The sequence below is a fragment of the Dioscorea cayenensis genome, chromosome 17 (genome assembly GCF_009730915.1).
Source record: "Dioscorea cayenensis subsp. rotundata cultivar TDr96_F1 chromosome 17, TDr96_F1_v2_PseudoChromosome.rev07_lg8_w22 25.fasta, whole genome shotgun sequence".
Taxonomy (NCBI): Eukaryota; Viridiplantae; Streptophyta; class Magnoliopsida; order Dioscoreales; family Dioscoreaceae; genus Dioscorea; species Dioscorea cayenensis.
The window spans coordinates 4,423,349-4,443,422 of NC_052487.1; the positions used below are offsets into that span (position 1 = coordinate 4,423,349).

General features: G+C 31.8%; 3 protein-coding genes across 9 annotated transcripts; all 3 read left to right on the top strand.

Moving 5' to 3' along the window:
* The first annotated feature begins 2,458 nt into the window (after positions 1-2,458).
* On the top strand, positions 2,459-6,266 carry LOC120280027 (F-box/kelch-repeat protein At3g61590-like). Of its 7 annotated transcripts, none has more exons than XR_005542238.1 (3): positions 2,459-2,711; positions 3,431-5,374; positions 5,484-6,266. XR_005542238.1 is itself a non-coding variant. In XM_039286725.1 (2 exons), exon 2 carries the CDS (start codon positions 3,460-3,462, stop codon positions 4,702-4,704), a length of 1,245 nt encoding a protein of 414 aa, XP_039142659.1. In that variant the 5' UTR covers positions 2,459-2,711; positions 3,431-3,459; the 3' UTR covers positions 4,705-6,266. The 7 variants fall into 7 exon arrangements, 5 of the variants coding, with proteins under 5 accessions (XP_039142659.1, XP_039142661.1, XP_039142662.1 ...); XR_005542239.1 differs by having other exon boundaries at positions 3,431-5,003; positions 5,262-6,266; XM_039286725.1 differs by having other exon boundaries at positions 3,431-6,266.
* A 1,531-nt stretch (positions 6,267-7,797) lies between these two features.
* Positions 7,798-12,664, top strand: LOC120280512 (phosphatidylinositol 4-phosphate 5-kinase 10-like). Its single transcript, XM_039287371.1, has 9 exons — positions 7,798-7,971; positions 8,973-9,052; positions 9,334-9,498; positions 9,801-9,966; positions 10,822-10,932; positions 11,196-11,383; positions 11,785-11,894; positions 12,054-12,186; positions 12,271-12,664. The coding sequence occupies exons 2-9, from the start codon at positions 9,021-9,023 to the stop codon at positions 12,566-12,568; spliced, it is 1,203 nt and encodes a 400-aa protein (XP_039143305.1). The 5' UTR covers positions 7,798-7,971; positions 8,973-9,020; the 3' UTR covers positions 12,569-12,664.
* A 2,617-nt stretch (positions 12,665-15,281) lies between these two features.
* On the top strand, positions 15,282-19,864 carry LOC120280511 (uncharacterized protein At5g41620). The gene is made up of 3 exons (XM_039287370.1): positions 15,282-15,786; positions 17,814-17,939; positions 18,116-19,864. Exons 1-3 carry the CDS (start codon positions 15,421-15,423, stop codon positions 19,697-19,699), a joined length of 2,076 nt encoding a protein of 691 aa, XP_039143304.1. The 5' UTR covers positions 15,282-15,420; the 3' UTR covers positions 19,700-19,864.
* Positions 19,865-20,074: the final 210 nt, after the last annotated feature.

The following is a 20,074-nucleotide window of genomic DNA, read 5'->3' on the forward strand; positions in this document are numbered from 1 at the left end:
TTTTAATAAAATAAAAAATAAATATATTTACTAAAAGCCCCATGGTGCTCTTTTTAACCAAAAAGAGCTTATAATGGTCCCATAATAATATAATTAATAACTAAAATTTAATTTTATTTATAGTGGCAAATGTCCTCATGCATGTGTACTCTGCTAATATTCCTTCCCAATGATCCCAATGAAGTGGCTTTTGAGACATGTTTGGATTGATATGAACAAGCAAATGTGGCTGGATTCTATTATTCTATGAACTCTTATAAATTATATATATATATATATATATAAAGAGGTGGATCGCATTTTAATATGGGAAAATTATCAATCAGTCTTTTTGGAAAGTTTTCAACTTTTCTCATTCAAGCTTTATGATTTTTTTTATATATTATATATATTTTTTTTAAAAAAATTATCTTTATCAAAATGGTATTTTTATGTACCTGCACTCCAAGCCCACCAACTAATTAAAATTAAAATTTAAAAGTAAATTATTAAAAAAAAAATCATTCTTTATAATTGAGCATGGAGTTCATTCTCTCACTGAAAGTTCGAAAGTTTAACTTATTGATAGTTAAAAAATTTATGATTTATTTATATTTATTAAATAATCATAATTATAAATTTATAAATAAAAAAAAATAGAAGGATGTGAGATTACTTTCCTAATAAAAAAATAAAAAATAAAAATAAAGCATGAACAATGAGGACATTGAAAGTCACTAAGGGTATCTATGATTGGGAGGTTTTCCATATTTGTATAATAATTTTTTTTAATGGTTTGGCTTTATATTATTTTTTATAATTGAAAATTATATTTCTCGAGATGTAAATTTTGACTCACATGTGGAATTTTTGTCCTATAGTTCAAATAAGATGTAAAAGATGAGTTTTAAGAATTTAGTTTCCTTTTCTTTCTTTCTTGAACATATATCTAAAAATATAAATTACTAAAATTAATCTCCTTGTTTTCCTACACACCCACTTTACTAATAAATTATAATATATATAATTAGATAATATTAATTTGTTATTTTCTTTAACATAATTAGGACAAAAGCAGGGGTTATTAGAAAATTAGGCATTCATGTTGGGTTGGTAAAAAAAACAAAAGGAACAATCCAATGACTTAGTAATGTGCATGTGTTTTCATGGGTTAGGTGATTAAGTAGACCTCTAAATAGGTTATTTTTTATTATTTTTATTTTTTTGTATATTTTTTATTTTAAAAATCAAAGCTCGCTTTTTTTTGGTTGTATTAATTTAAATTTATATTTTTAAAAGTAATATTACTCCAATTCTAGTAAAATAATATAAAAGAAATTTTCCATGTTTGTAGCATTTACTTATATTAGAAAATGTAAACTCATAATTTTTATAAATAAGTATATATTACTGAAATTTACATAACCTTAAACCCAAAAATTTGAGTTTATAATAAAATATATTTACCTATATACCCTCACTTGTTTGCAACTATTTTTCTAAAAGACAGCTTTGCCCATATTTTCATGGGTAATAATTAATATATCTTAATAAACACATGTAATTATGTAAATAGTAAATTTCATTATTTGATTAAATATTATTAATAAAAAATTTGAAATATATATTTTCTGAATATTAATTAAATAAAAGTTTAAAAACAAACTCCATTTTACTAGCACATTCATATTAGAAAAATAATAACTTTTTCTCTTTCTAGTAAAACGGAGGTATCAACTCTCTTTCTTTTACAGTACTAGTTGAGTGGAGAAATTGTCCATTTTATTATAAAAAAAAAACTCTCCAATCACCTCCAATTCAAAAATTTTTAATTTTTTTATAACAAAATTTATTAGTACTCTCTAAATCTTACTCTTTCTATTTTTATGCTAAAATAAATTCTTATTTTAAAAATAATACAAAAAAATTAATATTACTGTAAAGTGTGAATCATTAAAACTAACCTAACATATATTTATTTTTCTTAAAATTATGGACAAGTCAATGATAGGGTTCGATCTCTCTACCTATAATTTAGTATTTATTTACTCTATTGTATTTTTTTCCATTGTTAATGGGTTCTATGTAGTTGTCTATGCGTTGTACTTTATTATATCTATTTTGTTATATTTCCACTGTTATATATTCTCTTTTCTTTATTTTTATACTATTTTTTTTAAAAAAAAAACAATTTTCTAATTAGTTAATATCTCACACAACCGATTCACACACGAAGTCCAAACTCTCATAGAATTAAAAAAAGACTCGTATTATTATCACTATATCCTTATATTTGTTTTTCGTTTTTATTTAATTTAATGAAAGTAATTTATTTTCTTAAAAAAAATTAAAAGCTAGAAAATCAGAGAAAAATAATTATAAAAATAAATAAATAAAAATAATTAATTAATTAATTTTTTTTTCTCTCTCTATAAAAAGTATTAAAAACGCAAACAGAAGCCCTAAAAGGAACGGCCCCCCAGTTACATGCCCTGCCTGTCCTTTTGCTTCCATTTTTCAAAACCAAAATCCACACTGTTTCCTCTTTCTCTCTCTCTCTCTCTCTCTCTCCATCGTCCCCTCCTCCATTGATCTCGATCTCCGAGAAACACAGCCTAATGCTTCATCATCCTCCGTTCTGCGCATCCGTTTGAAGCCAAATGATACTGTTTTTTGACCAGATGGTTGCCCAAATCACTCAAAAACTCGGTTTTTAGCTGCCCTGCCCCGAGGTATTACGAGCTGAAACATTTAATCATCCCTTCATTGTCATTATTTTCCGTGTTTTCTATCTTGTTTTTGTTTCATTTTGCCTGTTTTTCTTGGATTTCTTGCCTTGAAATTTGACTATTTTGTGTGGTTGATATGATGGTTCTTTGAGGAATGGTGTTTGGTGGTGGTGGTGGTGTTGTTGGCCTGGTGTTTTTCAAGGTGTTTGATTTGTTGTCTGTGTGGTGATTGGTGTTAAAGTTGTGACTTTGTTGAATCAGACAGAGGTATGGGCCGGATGTCTGGACATTGATGCCTTTTTTTGTTGTTGATCTTTTGTGTTGTCTTTTTCATGGTCTGTTTGCGTTGAATGATCTTTCAAGGTGATTCGGCCTTGCCGATGAAGGCTCAAATCAAGGTGTGAGGCATTGTTACCATATCTTGTCAACTGAGTGGCCTTGTGCTTCTCTAATATCACTGTCTTGCTCCAAGTTCTTGTTATGCTTTTTATCTTTCAGTAGCAAAAGGGATGCTATAGGCTGGTGATTTTCTTGTCTGGCAGTTCTTTTTCCCTTCTCACAAATTTGCCTTTTCAATTGGTTTTGTTGGTTTGAAGTGTGAATTTTGGTTTTACTTTTGATGTTTGATTGAAATCAGCACTTGATTGGTAGGTTTTCTTTATTATCTTCCGGGCTACCATTAATGGTTTTTATCATGCCTTGAACTTGTCTAATCTTTTCAGGATTCCAGTTGCTGATTTTGCTGAATTGTATGGCTACATTCATGGATGGTGAAACATCATGGGAATCCCATTCCTACACATCATGGGAGTCTCATGCTGCCAGCCAACAGGCCTGTGAGGCTGCAGACTATCAAACAGGTCTTGAAATCCATGGCAGAAATGATGGAGGGTTAAGGATTTCATTGGAAGCGATTCTCCCAGATGATATTTTGGAGAAGATCTTCTCCTTCATGCCCATTGCCTGTGTGGTTAGACTGGCTTCTGTTTGCTCAAGGTGGTATCGTGTTGTACATTCAAGGTCTTCTTGGACCACAGCGCTGCCGCAGAAACCTTGGTATTTCATGTTCACTACAAGTGATTGTGTTGGTGGACATGCCTATGATCCAAGCGTTCGCAAATGGTACAACATCACACTTCCCTGTGATGTTAAGAGCAATTGGATCAGCTCCTCCTCATGTGGATTAGTATGTTTTATGGAGAATGATAAGAGCAATGAGATCCATGTCTTTAACCCTCTAGTGAAGGGTTGGAAGAGTCTTCACGGACCTCCTGGTGGGGATAATCCTGACTACAGTGCGTTGGCGATGTCTGCTAATCGAAAGTCCAGTGTTTATACTGTAACTGTGGCAAAATCCAAGCAGGTCCCTGGTGATTTCCTCCAGTGGGAATTCTCTATCCACATCTATGAATCAGAGAGTTGTTGTTGGATTACTCCGGTAAGGGAGGTTTTCATGGGATGGAGGGGAGGTGATGAGAGTGTTGTCTGCAATGGTGTCCTGTACTGCCTGATTTATGCCACCGGAATAGTTGGAACTGCTGACTTTCGCCATGGCCTGATAATGTATGATCTCTCTGTGAGGTCTCATGGCTCATCCCTTAAGAGAAATTCAATACCAGTCCCATGCTCCCTTACATGCGGCCGGCTCATGAACCTGAAGGACAGACTTGTGATGGTCGGTGGCATTGGGAAGCCAGATAGGCCCGACATTATAAAAGGAATAGGTATCTGGGAACTTTGCAAGAAGGAATGGCGAGAAATTGCCCGGATGCCTCACCGGTTCTTCCAGGGCTTTGGGGAATTTGATGATGTATTTGCTAGCAGCGGAATGGAAGACCTTGTTTATATTCAGAGCTATGGATCTCCAACCCTGCTTGTGTTCGACATGTCCCAGAAACAATGGAGGTGGTCGGTAAGATGTCCGGTGCCCAAAAGGTTTCCTCTTCAGCTCTTCACGGGGTTCTGCTTCGAGCCTAGAATTGAAGCTTCATGTTGATCTATTTTACTTCCACATTAGGGATCTGCTGAAAAAAATGGAGATTTTAAGGGCTCATTTTCCATTTTTGTGAATCATTTTGGAAACTCAATGCACTCAAGAATTTACACGAATTATAATTGTTTTCTTTTTGCTGTTGACAAAATCATATATGGGAGTGGTGTTTTTAGCTTTTTGGGGATCCATTCAGTCTCACAATTAATCTCAGTAATGTTGCTGTGGATCATATATAGGAGATCTATAATGAAGTTATGCTTCATTGCTGGTATAGTTTTCACATGTGCATGCATATATTAACAGTAAGGTCATATGTTTTTCTATTAATTAGTTTGTTATTTCCCCATGGTTTAATTTCTGCTTTTCTGTTGTTTTATACTGTACTTTTGCAAGTGAATTTCTCGCTGGGTTTTTACATATGATTATCTTAGAATGCAGTTTTAACTTGTTCTCCAATTTCGACAGGTTGTAGCATTGGATCCCTCTGCTTTTCATCATTCAATTGTCCTTCTGTGAATAAATGCAGAATATGCAGTAGATTCATAACTGTTTCTGTTTAGATGCTTGCAGGAGCTAACAGAGGTACCATCCAGTTATCTTCAACAACTGGAGAACTCATAGATAGAACTCTGTGGAAGAACTTGGCTGATCTTTTCAAGCAACTGGACCTGAGGTCTAATCCTTCTTAGAATCATACAAAAGTATGTCTAACATATATACATATACATATATATATATATTTTATGATCTATCTACTTTTGTATGCTTTTGATCATGAACAGAAGAGAAAAGGAGGATCAATGAGAAAGCCTTGTCATAAACATCAATAACAAGGTTTGGTATTGAGGGTGATGGTGACAACTGCACTAATCTTTGTACAATCTTGGGTGGCTGTAGCCTGTAGGTGGGGTATTACACAGGTCCAGCACATTGTGATGAGAAAATACCAAACTTGTGCTTCAGATCATGCATTGCCTCTGCCAACTCTGTTTTCTGACCAACAGTATCTGAGCTGTTGCCATTCTTTACTGTCATTTAGGTTGTGTTTGGTTGATAGATTTGTACACTTCCTCCTGTTTCCTACCAATTTCAAGTGTTTATTTTCATTAATATGATGCAGATTTAAATTCTTACTTAATTTTTGTATGCATAGGTTTTATCTCAAGCTGGAAGTTGAGATACAACTCCAATCAAGATGGCAAAAATTTTGAGGTACAAAGGAACTAAACTTTGATCTTTGTTTGCAAAAATTTACAAGATGTGAATATCATTCGATGAAAGCTTTGTCTCTTTGTCTGTTTCTGTTTGAATGGATGTATATATATATATATATATAGGACAGCTTATCTTTTAGAAATAAAATCACTGTAATGTGTTGAGATGGTGACAAGATAGACTACCATGATTGATCATTTTCTCAGTATTTCTTTTCTTGCTAAGAAGATGTATAGTTTCTTGTCTTTTGTTGTCCAGTTGGGACCTGCTTCATGTTGATGTACCAAATGAATATTTTTTTTTTCATTTTTTAGGGTGAGAACATGTCTTATCAGTCTCTTCCTTGTCAATTTGTAATTATTTTAGTAATTTTTCAATGAATTCTTGTTTATATATATATATATTTATATATTATATTATGTTTGAAGTCAAATTATTCTTCTTGAGCTGTATTTGAATACAAGTTTCAGGTGATGGCTTCTTTTATTTATCTACAAACATTTAACCAAAGAATATAAAAATCCCATGTGCTGGGGTTTACTTATTTTATTATTATTATAATAATAATAATAATAATCTTTATTTTGTAGTGACATATATGATATATACATAGTTATATATACATACATACATATATATATATATATATATATATATATATATATAAGGAAATATATGAATTACTCTCATTTCAACTAGTATTGTATATATATCAAAATTTTACATGTCCTTGTAATATTTTTAAATATCAGTAATGTAAAGGGTAAATTTGGTGGGTGAAGCTAGGACAAATATAAAGTAAAAATAAAAAATGTTATCCATTTTAATGTTTAAATGAAATAGATTATTTAAATCATAATTTACTCAATATATAATATATTAAAGGAATTTAAATATAAATTTGTTGGCATGTTATGGAAAAGAATAATCAAATTTTCATGGAAACATTTATCTAAAACAAATTATAAGTTTTAAGAGCTAAATTTATAACAGCTTGTTGCTTTTAAAGATCTAAGGTTTTCCACCAATATGTTTGTTTTGTAAAAGTTAGTGGCATTAAAAAAAATTTTTTAATAGTAAAAAAGAAATCTTTTTTCTTATTTTGTGCAGAATTTTATTAAAACTTTATTAAAGACAAATAGAGGGGTTTTTCTCCCCTTGGAGGCATAAGAAATTTTAAGTTTTAAAAGGAGTAATAAGAAATAAATCCACCTTCTTTATTCAATATTTTTTTTTATAGTTTTTAAAATAAAATATTAAAAAGAGAAAACGTGGTTTTTGAATTTGAGGGCAATAAGTTTTAGCCTTATAAAAGGAGTACTAAGAAAAAGCTTTCTACAAAATTTAGTTTTTAGAATGGAGTAAAAAAAAAAGATTATTTTGGTCCTTTAAGGCACCAAAATTTAATTAGTAAAAAAACAAAACCTTTACACACACCCACACACACACTTTGATAACACTTGAATATTTATCATAAAATTATATAAAATAAATATTCGAAATTTGGTTGTAAAAAAAATCTATAAAACATTTGTCAATTGCTCATAACCAATATTTTTTTTAAAAAAAATTATTTCATAAACCTACAAGCAATGGAAGTTTTTTTTTAAATAAAAAATATGGCAAAAATTTTACATAATAATAATAATAATAATAATAATAATAATAATAATAATAATAATAAAGAACAGGTTTTTTAAACCTATTTTCAAAACAATCACAAGCCCTAGATTTTAAATATATATATATATATATATATATATATATATTCAAAAAATTATGGAGGTCATCTTGTCTCTGACTCCAAATTTTTAAAAAAATAATAATAAGAAAAAAATCTCTTATTTTCATTAAAAAAATATATATATATAGAGAGAGAGAGGGGTATTTTTGTCTTTTTAAACACAGCTTCCTTCTATTCATAGGCAATGGGTGGCGGGAAAACCGGTTGCCCTCGTTGTTCCTCCTCTTCCCCTCCTCCATTAATGGCCTCTCTTCGTCTCTCCTCCTTCGGCTGCTGGCTCTTGCTCTCCCCAACGCAAGTCTCAGCCTCAGGTGACCCTTCCCCCTTTTGTAGATTGTTTCGCTGATCCCAATTTTGTTGAAAATGGTGCTCTTTTGATGGATCTATCAATAGGGTTTCGTCTTTCCAATCGCTTGAGAAATAAAGGACCTTTGATTTGGTTGTACAAATTCAAAGATCTTTGATTCGATGTGGTTTTCATCATTGTGTTTGGTAAAAATGTGTTCTTTTTTGTATGGCTTGAAAAAATTTGGGGCTTTTTTCTTTTGTGAAATAATGGGAAAGGTTTTGGATTTTGATTTTGTTTCTTTTGTAGGTTTTCTATGATTTATGTTGTTTTTTTTTATCTATGGAATTTCAATATTAGGTTGTCATTTTGGTGGCTTATGAGTCTTGAATGCACTAACAAGAGTCTAAAAGGGGATAAATATAATCTGCATATATATTGAAGAAATTTCTTTCATGTTTCTCTTTGTTTTTTAAAATAAGATTTGGAGTTGTATTTATTCTTTTGGGTAAAAATTTAATTCGAAATGGGAGTTTTGATGGCAGTTCCCAATAAAGCTACACAGGATATCAATTTACCATTTAATTCCTTGTATTCTGATGCTCTTGAATTTTTATAAGGTTTTTTTTTATCTAGTCATTTATCTCAAACCATGAACATATGGGAAAATTGATGTGCTGAATCTTGGACAATTGTTAACAATGATAAAATGGTGGAACTCCAGAAGAATTCAGTTTAACACCATTGACATTTTTGTTGGGCACCAGATGAATTTTTTTTTTTTAACATGTTTTAGATTTTATAAGGTTTGATTTCTTTGATGACTGTCATTTATAAAGGTGTAATTTTGAATGATGAGGGACCCTTATTTTCCATCATTAAGATTTGCAAGTTTAGTTGTTGATGAGTTAATACAGAAACAAGGTTTCTGCTTATTTTGCCAATTGTATAAGAAATATAGTTCATTATATTTTCTTATCAACAACAAAATTGAGTAATTACCTCTGTATTTGTTTTATGATGCAGCTTGAATTTTCATTGACACCTGTCTAACCTTCACCTGTCATTGGTTTGATGCTTCTTCCTCTTAGAAGTTTGTTGAGTAGGTATTTTCCTCTTTCTTGTGTTTATTTTCTACGCATCGATAAGAAAGCAGGGGAAAATATTGGTAAACATGGGTATGGCTTTTTAAAAAGAAGAAAAAAAAGAATTACAGCATGCAAGTGCAATCAATTCCATTTCATTCTTTTTCATGTTTTTTTTTTTTCATTTCCTTCCCGTATATAATCATCCTCCAAATAAAATCGTCAAGATTCTTGTTCAGCACCCTAATCCTTTTTTTCCATTTTGCGGAGTATTGAGATGTGGCTTTTGAAATTTCTTGAAGGTATCTTGGGGAGTGGAAGATGGGGCTTTCGGGGCCAGACTATTCAAGTCATGACTTCAAAACCACTACAACAACTTCCATAAGACTAGCTATGGATGGCTCATCAAGTCTAGCAGTGACTTTTACTGATTTTGAGCTGATTAATTACTGCCCAGATGTATTCAGGTTAAATATGTTCAGTCATATGTTGCATGCAGAATAATAATTAGTCATCTGCTAAAAAGTTGTTTTATTATTGCATTTTATTTAGAAGTTTTATATTTTCCAAACTTAGAATTAGGAGATACTACCCAATGTTTACACAGTTTCTTTGACAGAGGTACAATTGAAATACAGTTATGATGTTGAGAAGTCACTTCCATGCATTTAGAATGGTTTGGTATTTGAATTAAATTGTTTCACCTGGAAAGAAGTCTTGATTTCTGTGATTAGCTGCTAAAGCTTTTTTCATTCAAACTGGTCTTCAGGTCCCTTCAGGATTTTGCGAAGGTTAATTCTGATGCTTACATGCTTTCTGTATATGGCAATGAAACTTTGAGGAAGATTGCTTCTCCTTGGAAATGCAGCAGCCCTATCCACTTCTCACAAGATCATAAGTTCATTATAAAGATCATTCGCAAATCTGAGATGAAGGTATAATCACATATTCCTTTTTAAATTTGAGATTTTTAAAAGCAAAAGATCATTTTATAGAGTCTCGCCTATTCCTTATCTATTTAATATGGCAGTACCATTGAATCAATTTTTGTCCCTTGAACATTAGAGGCATTATTATGATCTCCTCTTACTTAAACACATCATAGTAGCTAATATGGAGAAGTTTATAAATTCTATACTCACCTCTAGGCTTTGCAGATCTCAATATAACACATTAGAAGATCAGCCACAATTATTTTTTTTGCACATACCTCATCTCAAAAAGTGTTCCAAATTTTAATGTTTTAATATTGACAATCATGAGACCACTTTCACATTCTTTACTGAAGCAGTAACTGGTAAGTAATGGGATGGACCACTAACAATAGTTAACAGAAATGAGGAGAAAAATAAAGATGGCACATGTTATCCACTGTAGTATTCATTTCTCTGCTTAAAGTAAAACCTACAAAACTTCATCACTTTGTTCAGACTGATGGACTTCATGATGCCTTGATTCTCAATATATATATATATATATATATAAAGCATATTGAAAAAGAAAAAAAAAACCCCAAGATAATTATCATTGAAGGTGGTGTATGCCTTAGACATTTGCCTCATCTATTGCAGCCTTTTAACGACTGATCATTAAGATGTTCCTCCTATAAAGGATTTTGACTATGATGCTTTCTCAGCTTTCTCCTAGCTATATTTCTGAGAAAATTCTTTGAGTCATGGTTGTTGATTCTCTTTAAATGCAAATCATAATCCTCTTGCTTTACCTTTTGAGTTATAGTTGTTAATTCTCTTTAAATATAAATCACAATCTTCTTCCTTTGTTTTTTTCAGGTTTTCTTAGATATGCTGCCAAAATATTATGGCCACGCTAGAAAATATCCTAACACTTTACTTACAAAAATATTTGGGCTTCATGTTGTCAAACCAGTTGAAGGGCCAAAGGTAGAACTATCTCATACTTAAGACAAATGTTATCATTAAATTTGCGGGGGAATTTATGACTTTTTTTTGTACCGTATTATTGATCTACACATAACTTAGCAATCTAGAGTAATCCAATATTTTGTTTGGCATTAACCTTTCTACACTAGTGCAATTGTAAGCTAAATGAGCTCCCCTAAGCACATAACATTGTCTTAAAAATAAATATGAATATTGATCTTCTTGGGATTATAATAAATATTTGAAAATCTTGTGTTTAACAGGTTCGTTTTGTTGTGACGGGGAATATACTTAACTCAAATCTATGCATTCACAAGCGATTCAATCTCAAAGGTTCTTCCCAAGGCCGTGGTCTCACCAAGGGAGTAGGTGATGACAATGCTATGTACAAGGATGTAGACCTGGATGTTGTTTTCCATCTTGATAGAACAACACGAGCGAAACTTTTAGAGTAAGAAGCCAATTTTTATGTTCATTTTGTTTTTTTCATACAATTTGAGCTATATATTAAGGTTACATATACTTATGTAAGTCATAGCCCATCAATTTAAAACTAAATAACTATGTCCTTTTTCCATATTTAGTTAGTATTAATTTTACGTTGGTGCTCCTCAAAATGTAAACTTGTTAGAAATAGATTGATATATATTATCTTGTCTCTCAATTTCCTGATCCCATGATAAATTCATGGTTTATATATACAAGGTCTCTCTTTTCCTTGTCTGCACTATTTTCAAATGGATTGCATTAGTAATTAAATGCATAAATTTGACAGATGATACAGTTTGTTTTAATCACCTGTTTGTCGGGCACTTTATCTAAATTTGATACTTTTGTTTACTTGTATCACAGACAAATAATGCATGACTGTGACTTCCTGGAAGGAATTGGTGTCATGGATTACAGTCTCTTGGTGGGAATGCATATACGTCGTGCTTCAAATAGTGATTTGCTTCCTAGAGGTAATAAATACACTCAACAAGAGCCATAGGAATTGATTGCTTTATTTAACTCTAGTGTTTCAGAAAAACTTACTGGAAAACCATGTCAAAATTAAGCTTCATCAGAAAAGAAAAGCACAATTTACATGTAATGGATGCATTTTGTGTTTATATGAACAGATCAAAGCCCGTGTAATGTAGGATCTGTTGATACCAAAAGAAAGCGATCAGACAGCCACAGCTCAGTACAAAGTGATTACGATCAAGATTTGTCTTCTACAAGTGACATGCAATCGAATTATTCGTATGAAGAGTAAGTATCAATCTTAATACTAAAAGAACATTTTCAATCAAGATTTCTTTTTGATCAGCATTGCATGTGTATGATGTTTGGCAGACATGATGACAGACTTGGAGTGCGAACTCTGGCCCATGCAGTAAAAATTCAGAAGATCGAAAGCGGGGGATTAACAATTTTTCGTAATACAGGAAAGGAAGAACCAAGTGATGTGATTCTATACTTTGAAATTATCGATATTTTGCAAGGATACAACATGGTGAAACGTGTGGAGCATGTGTTCAAGTCTCTGCAATTCGATGCACAGTCAATCTCGGCAGTTAATCCGAACTATTATTCGACTCGGTTTCAAGATTTCTTATCCAAAGTTTTCCCTGAAAATCACTCTCTTCTTTAATGTGTGATTCATTTAAAAAAAAAAAAAAAAATCCAATGTGATTTGAGGCATTTGTTTGTATCTTGAGAAAGCATGGATCATTCTTCAAATGGTTTTGCATTGTAAGTATGATAATTAAAAAAGAGTGTCAATTGAGATATCTATAGTACTATATATATATATATAGATATTAGTGAATATTTTTCTTTTATTTATATAGCTTGATCATGTATCAAAGTTTGTTAGGCAATTAGATAAATGGATGAATAGCCCGGAAAACAGAGCTTGTCTTGAAGAGGGTGACCAAGCCACATGGTTCACTAGTTGTGGAGCATGTGTGTTTTTCAATGCATGATTGTTATTTTTTTATTATTTATTTATTTATTTATTTTGTATTTATACCTTTTCAAAAATTAGTAGTTGTGCAAAAAATAAATAAATAAATAAACAAATAAAAATGAAGATGATTCATTTATCTTTTTTTTTCTTATTTTTTCCTAGCCCCTTTATCTATCTGTCTATCTCCCCTGCTCTTTAACAGGGTCTCTCATGTATTATAAAAAATAATTTTTATTCTGGATATTATAATAAAAATATTTTTTTTTTTAAATTTTGTTTATGGGTTGAGGGTATATAAACAAAAGTAAAAAAAAAAAATTGACAATTTTAAAACATCAAAAGTTAGAGGTGGTAAATAAATAAAAAAAAAATTAAAGATAGAGTGGCAAAAATTTTGAGAGCTCAAGGAATGACAAACAAAAATGTCAAAATTCAAATTAAACATTTTATAGAAAATAAATTATGTCATTTATCTTTACCTTGTTAGTATTGTATTAAAAGAAAGTGACTGAGAAGTGGTGAGATATTTTTATTAAAAAAAAAAAATATTAGTTCACATGAGCATTGTTTTTTATATATGTATGATATCAATATATACATTCTTATAAATTAAATATTACATTATTTATATTGGACATGCCTCTAAAAAATAAATAATTTTTATTAATCTAAGACAAAGTTCACATGGAACCATCATCCTCATTCCCTTATTTTTATTTATTACTTATTACTTGGTATATGAACCACTGCTCCAAAGTATATTTTGCTGCACATAGGCATCACAAACCTAGAGATTTTACTTATTAATCTAACTATTAAAAAAATATTATTAGAGATTATATTTATTAGTCTAACTATTAATAAACATTATTGCCAACATCATGCAAGCTTGAATTGCTTAAATTTAGTGATTTTTTTTATGTTTTTAAAGACTGATTTAGAGCTCATAATTCTTAAAAACCTAAAAATTAAAGTTATGTGCTAAAAAATAATATATATATATATATATTATAAATTAAATTTTTATTTTTAAATTTAAGAACATCCAAAATTATAATTGTGGGTTTCATTTAAATTCTCTATTTATACGACATCATTATAAAAAAATTATTTTTAAATAATAAATTTGTCATTATATGACTAAATCAGTGTACTGAAGATCAAATAAAGTCTCATTAAAGACAAGGAAAATCATATTCATTGTCATTCAACCAATGTTTCCAAAAAAAAAACCACTCCTACCAAATATCTAAAATATATATAATTATAAATATTAAAATGTCCAAAAATTAATTTAATAGGTTTTACATAATACGAAAATTAACTTTTCCATTCCTTTATTATTTTTTATAATATAACATATAAAATATTTTATGTTTTTCATTACAGAAATATTCAGTAAAAAACTCTTAATTGAAAATTTAGATGAATGCAAGATCAATCCTCTTCGACTTTTTCAATTCCTAAAACAAAGTTCTTCAAATTTATTAAAATTTTAAAATATTTTATTCTTAAATATTTTAATTTTAAATTCAAATTAAAGAAAAATTACAAAATTATTTCTATCTTACTTCTCCGAGACTCACTCGAGTGTGTACAGTCATGCTTGCTGGGCATGAGGAAGGCAAGCTCACTGTCTTCATGCTCGTGTTGGAGCATTCAGAACCAATGTTACCATGTCTTTTATGTTACTGATTTTAAAATTATTTTTAATATTCTATTAAAATATTTATCACATGATGAAACTCGGAAAAAAAAAAATTCAAAAAACAAAGACTATAAAATAAAAAAGATTATACAAAATGAAGCAAAATATATGGTGAGGTATGAGTAATTTTTTATGAAATTTATCATTGTTTTTAAAAATTCTACTTTTTTAAATTTAAATTTAAAAAAATTATAAAATTATTCATATATTACTTCCGCTAAGACTCACTCAAGTGTGTATAGTCATGCTTGCTGGACACGACGAAGGCAAGCTCACTGTCTTCATATTTGTACTAAAATATTAAGAATTAGTTTTACTATATGTTTCCTGCTACTGGTTTTAAAATTATTTTTAATATTCTATCAAAATATTTATATCATACCCAAAAAAACAAATTCACTATAAAAAAATAAATAAATATAATATATATATATATATATATATATATATATATATACAAAATGAAGCAAAATATATGCGGAGGTCTAAGTAAATTTTTCTTGAAATTTATCATTATTTCAATGCTAATATAATAATTAATCTCAAGTTGAAATTCCCCCACCAAATCCTTTCAACTTTTTGACACTTTGGAACACACAAAATGCCAACAATTTTGCACAGTTCCCATTCCATCTTCCCACAACCCTACAATAAAATAAAAAAGGGAACAGAAATTTTTTTAAAAATATCAATCTCAATCTCAAGCAGTGTCAAGTGGTTGAAATGGGAAGAAGAAAAGCAATTGCTTCTTGTTTTGTTGCATAAACGAGGGAGGAAGAAGAAGAAGAAGAAGAAGAAGAAGAGGTAGAGGAAGTAGAAGTGTTTGATGGAACGAGGAAAAGGGTTTGTTGTTGGGAATGATGAAGAAGAAGATGATGATCAAAAGCAGGAGGAGGAGGAGGAGGAGGAGGAGAAGGATCGAAAGGAGTTTCTTGGTGTCAAATTGAGGAAGAGATCCAGTGTGAGCAAAAAGGCCGGACCTTGTACTCCTGTGCCAAATTGGAAGCTTGATCCTGGTCCTTCTGCTCTTTGTGCCGACGACCAGAGGCCGCCGATCGCTGGTGCTTCGGCCAGGAAGCTTGGAGCTAATCTTTGGGAGATCCAGGATGCGTTGCGGCTTCCTCGGATGAGTAGGAAGAGTGGGAGGGTGCACCGGCGCAAGGATGGATTGTTGCTTGATGATGTGGATCGGGTGAGGGTTTTTTTTATTTCGTTTTTTGGTTTTTGTTCTTGTTGTTTTTTTTCGAAAGTTGAAATTTTGATTTGATTCTTGTTGAGGAATATGGAAGTAAGCATTAATTGAGATGATTGGATTTTTGCCCTAAAAAACAGTAGAAATGGTTTAGCTGTTTGTTGTTTAGTGACAAATGCTGGTGATTTTGGATTTCATCTTTGTAGCTCTAGAACTGTACTTCTTGTTTGATAGTTGAAATTTTGATTGGAACCATGAATTGAGCTGATTGGGTTGTTTGCCCTAAAAGGCAGTGCAAATGTTTTTAACTGTTTGTGGGATTGATGAATCTTGTGGCAAATGCTGGTGATTTTGGAGTTCACTTTGTAGCTCTCGAGCTGTACCTCTTCTTCTTCTTCTTCTTCTTGTTTGAAAGGTGAAATTTTGATTGTGACCATGAATTGAGCTTAATTAATTGGGTTGTTTCCCTAAAAGGTGGTAAATATGGTTTAGCTGTTCATGGGATTGATGAATCTAGTGACAAATGCAGATGATTTTGGATTTCAGTTCGTAGCTCTGGAACTATACTTATTCTTGTTTGAAAGTCTCAATTTTGATTGGAAGAATGAATTGAGCTGATTGGGTTGTTACCCTAAAAGGCAGTAACACATGCTGGTGATTTTGGATTTCAGTTTGTAGCTCTAGAACTATAAATTCTTCTTCTTGTTTGAAAATTTTGAGATTTTGATACAATTTTTGTTGAGAGACAGGGAAGTATGAATTGAGATGGTTAGATTGTTGCCCTAAAAGGAAATAGAAATGGTTTAGTTGTTTGTCAAATTGATGAATCTAGCACCGAATGTTCGTGATTTTGGATTTCTGTTCATAGCTCTATAACTAAACTACAAAAGACTACTACGAAATTTATGGAGAAGTTGGAAATGATACATCAAAGTTCCAGAACAAGTATCTAAAGAGAACTGACATGATTTTCATTGTTGGTTTTGTGTTTTTCCTTTTTATGTATAATTTTTTAGCATATTTCAACTCAAAGTAGTCAAATAATAATTATGCCAATGAAATTTTAATCATGCTGTAGTTTACAAATCTATTTACCACATCATTAAATGTTGTGTCAGTTCGTTGATTTAGAAGTTTATTTGATTGTGCTGTGGAAATATGGTGCTTAATTTAGGTTTTTTGTCTATTTATGGTACCAATCCTTTTGGGAAGCATTTCCATTGCCCGATTACTTTGTTTAATTTTCCATTAGTGAATTTTTTAGTATTACGAGAATACCCTCTCCTTTTTTAATTATTACTTGAATACTTGTTTTGATAATTTTGCTGCATGAATCTCACTTTAATGTCCTTTGCACTTTCACTTCCATTGAAAGCAGAGATGGTTCTTTTCTTACAGACTTTATAAGCCCTTGGGTTGCCAAACTTTTGCTTTTCAAGCCAACCTTTTTCTGCCCAACCATCTATATTGTATTGAAACTGACATTCATGATAATAATTACTTGTCATGGTAATACCCATGGAGAAATCATGGCTTATACTGAAATGGTATCAGGTTTTCTTTTCTTGGTGGAATTTGAATTTAATAAAAAATTATAGTAGCACTTAACATTTAAATATATTTTTCTGGCTGTCCCCATGATTTGATCCAGTTTTATCCTTCAGACATCTAAATGGGTGATAATTGGGCTCTAAATGGGTGATAATTGGGCTCTAAATGGGTCAATCACATTATGATATAAGTGTTTTCCATGTCATAGAAGGGTTGTGTCAGCTTGATTTCAGCACGGATATTTCCATGTCTTAAACAGATCAACACGATTATATGAACAATACTGGTATCTGTTGCTGTTTTGTAGCATATATAGTATTCTAGGTTGCGAATTAGTATCTTGGTGATTATCACTAAATGGCCAATGAACAGCCTGCTGATGCAACTAGCTTGAACAATACTGGCTTTCAATCTTCAAACATGAATTTCATTTGTCATTTTTGTTCTGCTAATTTTTCTCTTGTTTGTCATATCAGCCTCGAAGTGCTAGCAGTCCAAGGAGGCGTGCCTCAGTTTCTGTAGCTCAGCACCATAAATTAATTGAAAGGGGTAGCAGGGCCATGCAAGCTGTATCGCCTGCAAGTTATAGCAGCTCTATGGAGGTAATGATTCTCTCGCGCTTGCTGAGCTTTCTCAGATCATAGCATCTGTCATGCTGTTCATTGTGAAGTCTTTTTAATTGTAGTATCTGTGACACACTGATGTGTGAAATATAACAAGCATCTTGTGAAATGAGAAGAAATATAGTGATCGACTGTTATTCGAATTACTTTTGCAGGTTACCCCTTTCAATCAAGTGGTTACTCCTGGTGGTTCTTTGGATTTTAAGGGAAGGTTTCAAGACTCAAGATATAGCCTAAAGACATCGGCTGAATTGCTGAAGGTGTTGAATAGGATATGGAGCCTAGAAGAACAACACACGTCAAATTTATCATTGGTTAAAGCATTGAAAATGGAGCTGCAACATGCTCGGTCACGCATTGAGGAGCTGATGGAAGAGCAGCAAGCATATCGCCATGAAATGGATGATCTGATGAAGCAAATTACAGAAGACAAATTAGTCAGAAAGAGTAGGGAACATGACAGATTCAAAGCGGCAATTCAGTCAATTAGAGATGAGCTTGATGATGAGAGGAGACTCAGGAGACGGTCAGAGAGTTTACATCGGAAGTTGGGTAAAGAGTTGTCTGAAGTAAAGACTGCATTTGCAAAGGCTGTGAAAGATCTGGAGAGACAGAGAAAAGCTAATGTTTTGTTAGAGGATCTATGTGATGAGTTTGCCAAGGGAATAGGGGAGTATGAGCATGAAGTGCGACAATTAAAGCAAAAATCTGAAAAAGGAAGTGATAAAAAGTTTGATCGATTGGTCCTACATATGTCAGAAGCATGGTTAGATGAACGATTGCAGATGAAAATCGCTGACGAACATGGAGAGTTGGATGATAAGGATAGCATACTAGACAGATTAAGTGGTGAAATTAAGTCCTTTATTCAAGCTAGACGATCTAATAGCTCGAAGAATGAAATAGCGTTTCCTGAAGATGGAAGAAAGGAGAGTGCTCTGCGCCGACATTCACTAGAATCTGTTTACTTGAATGGCGCTGGCAGTGCACCGCAGGAAGCTGAAGATGATGACTCTATGGCCAGTGACTTGCATTGCTTTGAGCTGGATATGACTGTTAATGATAATGAAAGCCATCGTCATTTGAAACAAAATGGCAGAAACTTAGAAGATCATGAATTCTCAAGGACATCAAATTTTTCTGGTAAAAAGCCAGACTGTTCTGAAAAAGTCAAAGGACAAAAATCATCCTGCTCCTGCTCCTGCTCCTGCCTGCAAATTCGTCCCGAAGAAGAAAAAGATATGACCAAGTTATGCAACAATGGAAGCAAGACGCAACTTGTTGATCCTGAAATTGGAGCGGATCCCGGTCAGATTGAATCAATCGTGTCCGAGAAACTAGATATTTGCCAAGTCCGAGAAGGTGTACAGGAAATGAAGCCGAACTTGGTTGATAACATGATGAAAAACCCATCAGAGAGTTCTGAAGGTTGTAAGATTCATCCTTACAACGATCATGGTGAAGAGTCCCACAATTATCTCTCTCGACGGGGTCATTTTGGACCGGTCAGTCTGGATGATGTTTCAGGAGATTTCTGCATATCCAGTCCAGTGCAACAATGGAATTATCGACCAAAATCACCGGAGTTTGAGATAGCCGAATGCCCGTCAAGCTTACCTCAAGGAGTGAAAGAAAACACATTGAAGGCGAAATTACTCGAAGCAAGGCTTGAGGGGAAGCACGCTCGCTTGAAAGCTCTGAAAGGGTCTTCTCTTGGTGTAAAAAGGCGAGATACATAGCAAAGTTATTGCCCAGTTTTTTTCTTTTCCTGTCGAATTCTAGTCATAGATGTTGTTATGTATTTTTCGTATTGTTCGTATTTTTTTTGGCGATGTTCTTGTTGTTCTTGGACACTAATTTTGGATTTTTATCTTGTGTATACCATCAGTAGAGAATTTGTGACCTGTTTTTTTGCTTGATTTTTAACTTATTTCCTTTTGTCATTAATTGTTTTTGGAAGCCTTCTTGCCTGAATGCAAGTGTACTTCAAACAATTGCATGATTTCTCTTGTTCTTGCTTCTTATTATTATGTTAAATTATATTAAAATATATTTAAGATAATTTTTGAATTTTGATTTTTTTTTTTAAAAAAACTACACTCCTTTCATTTTAA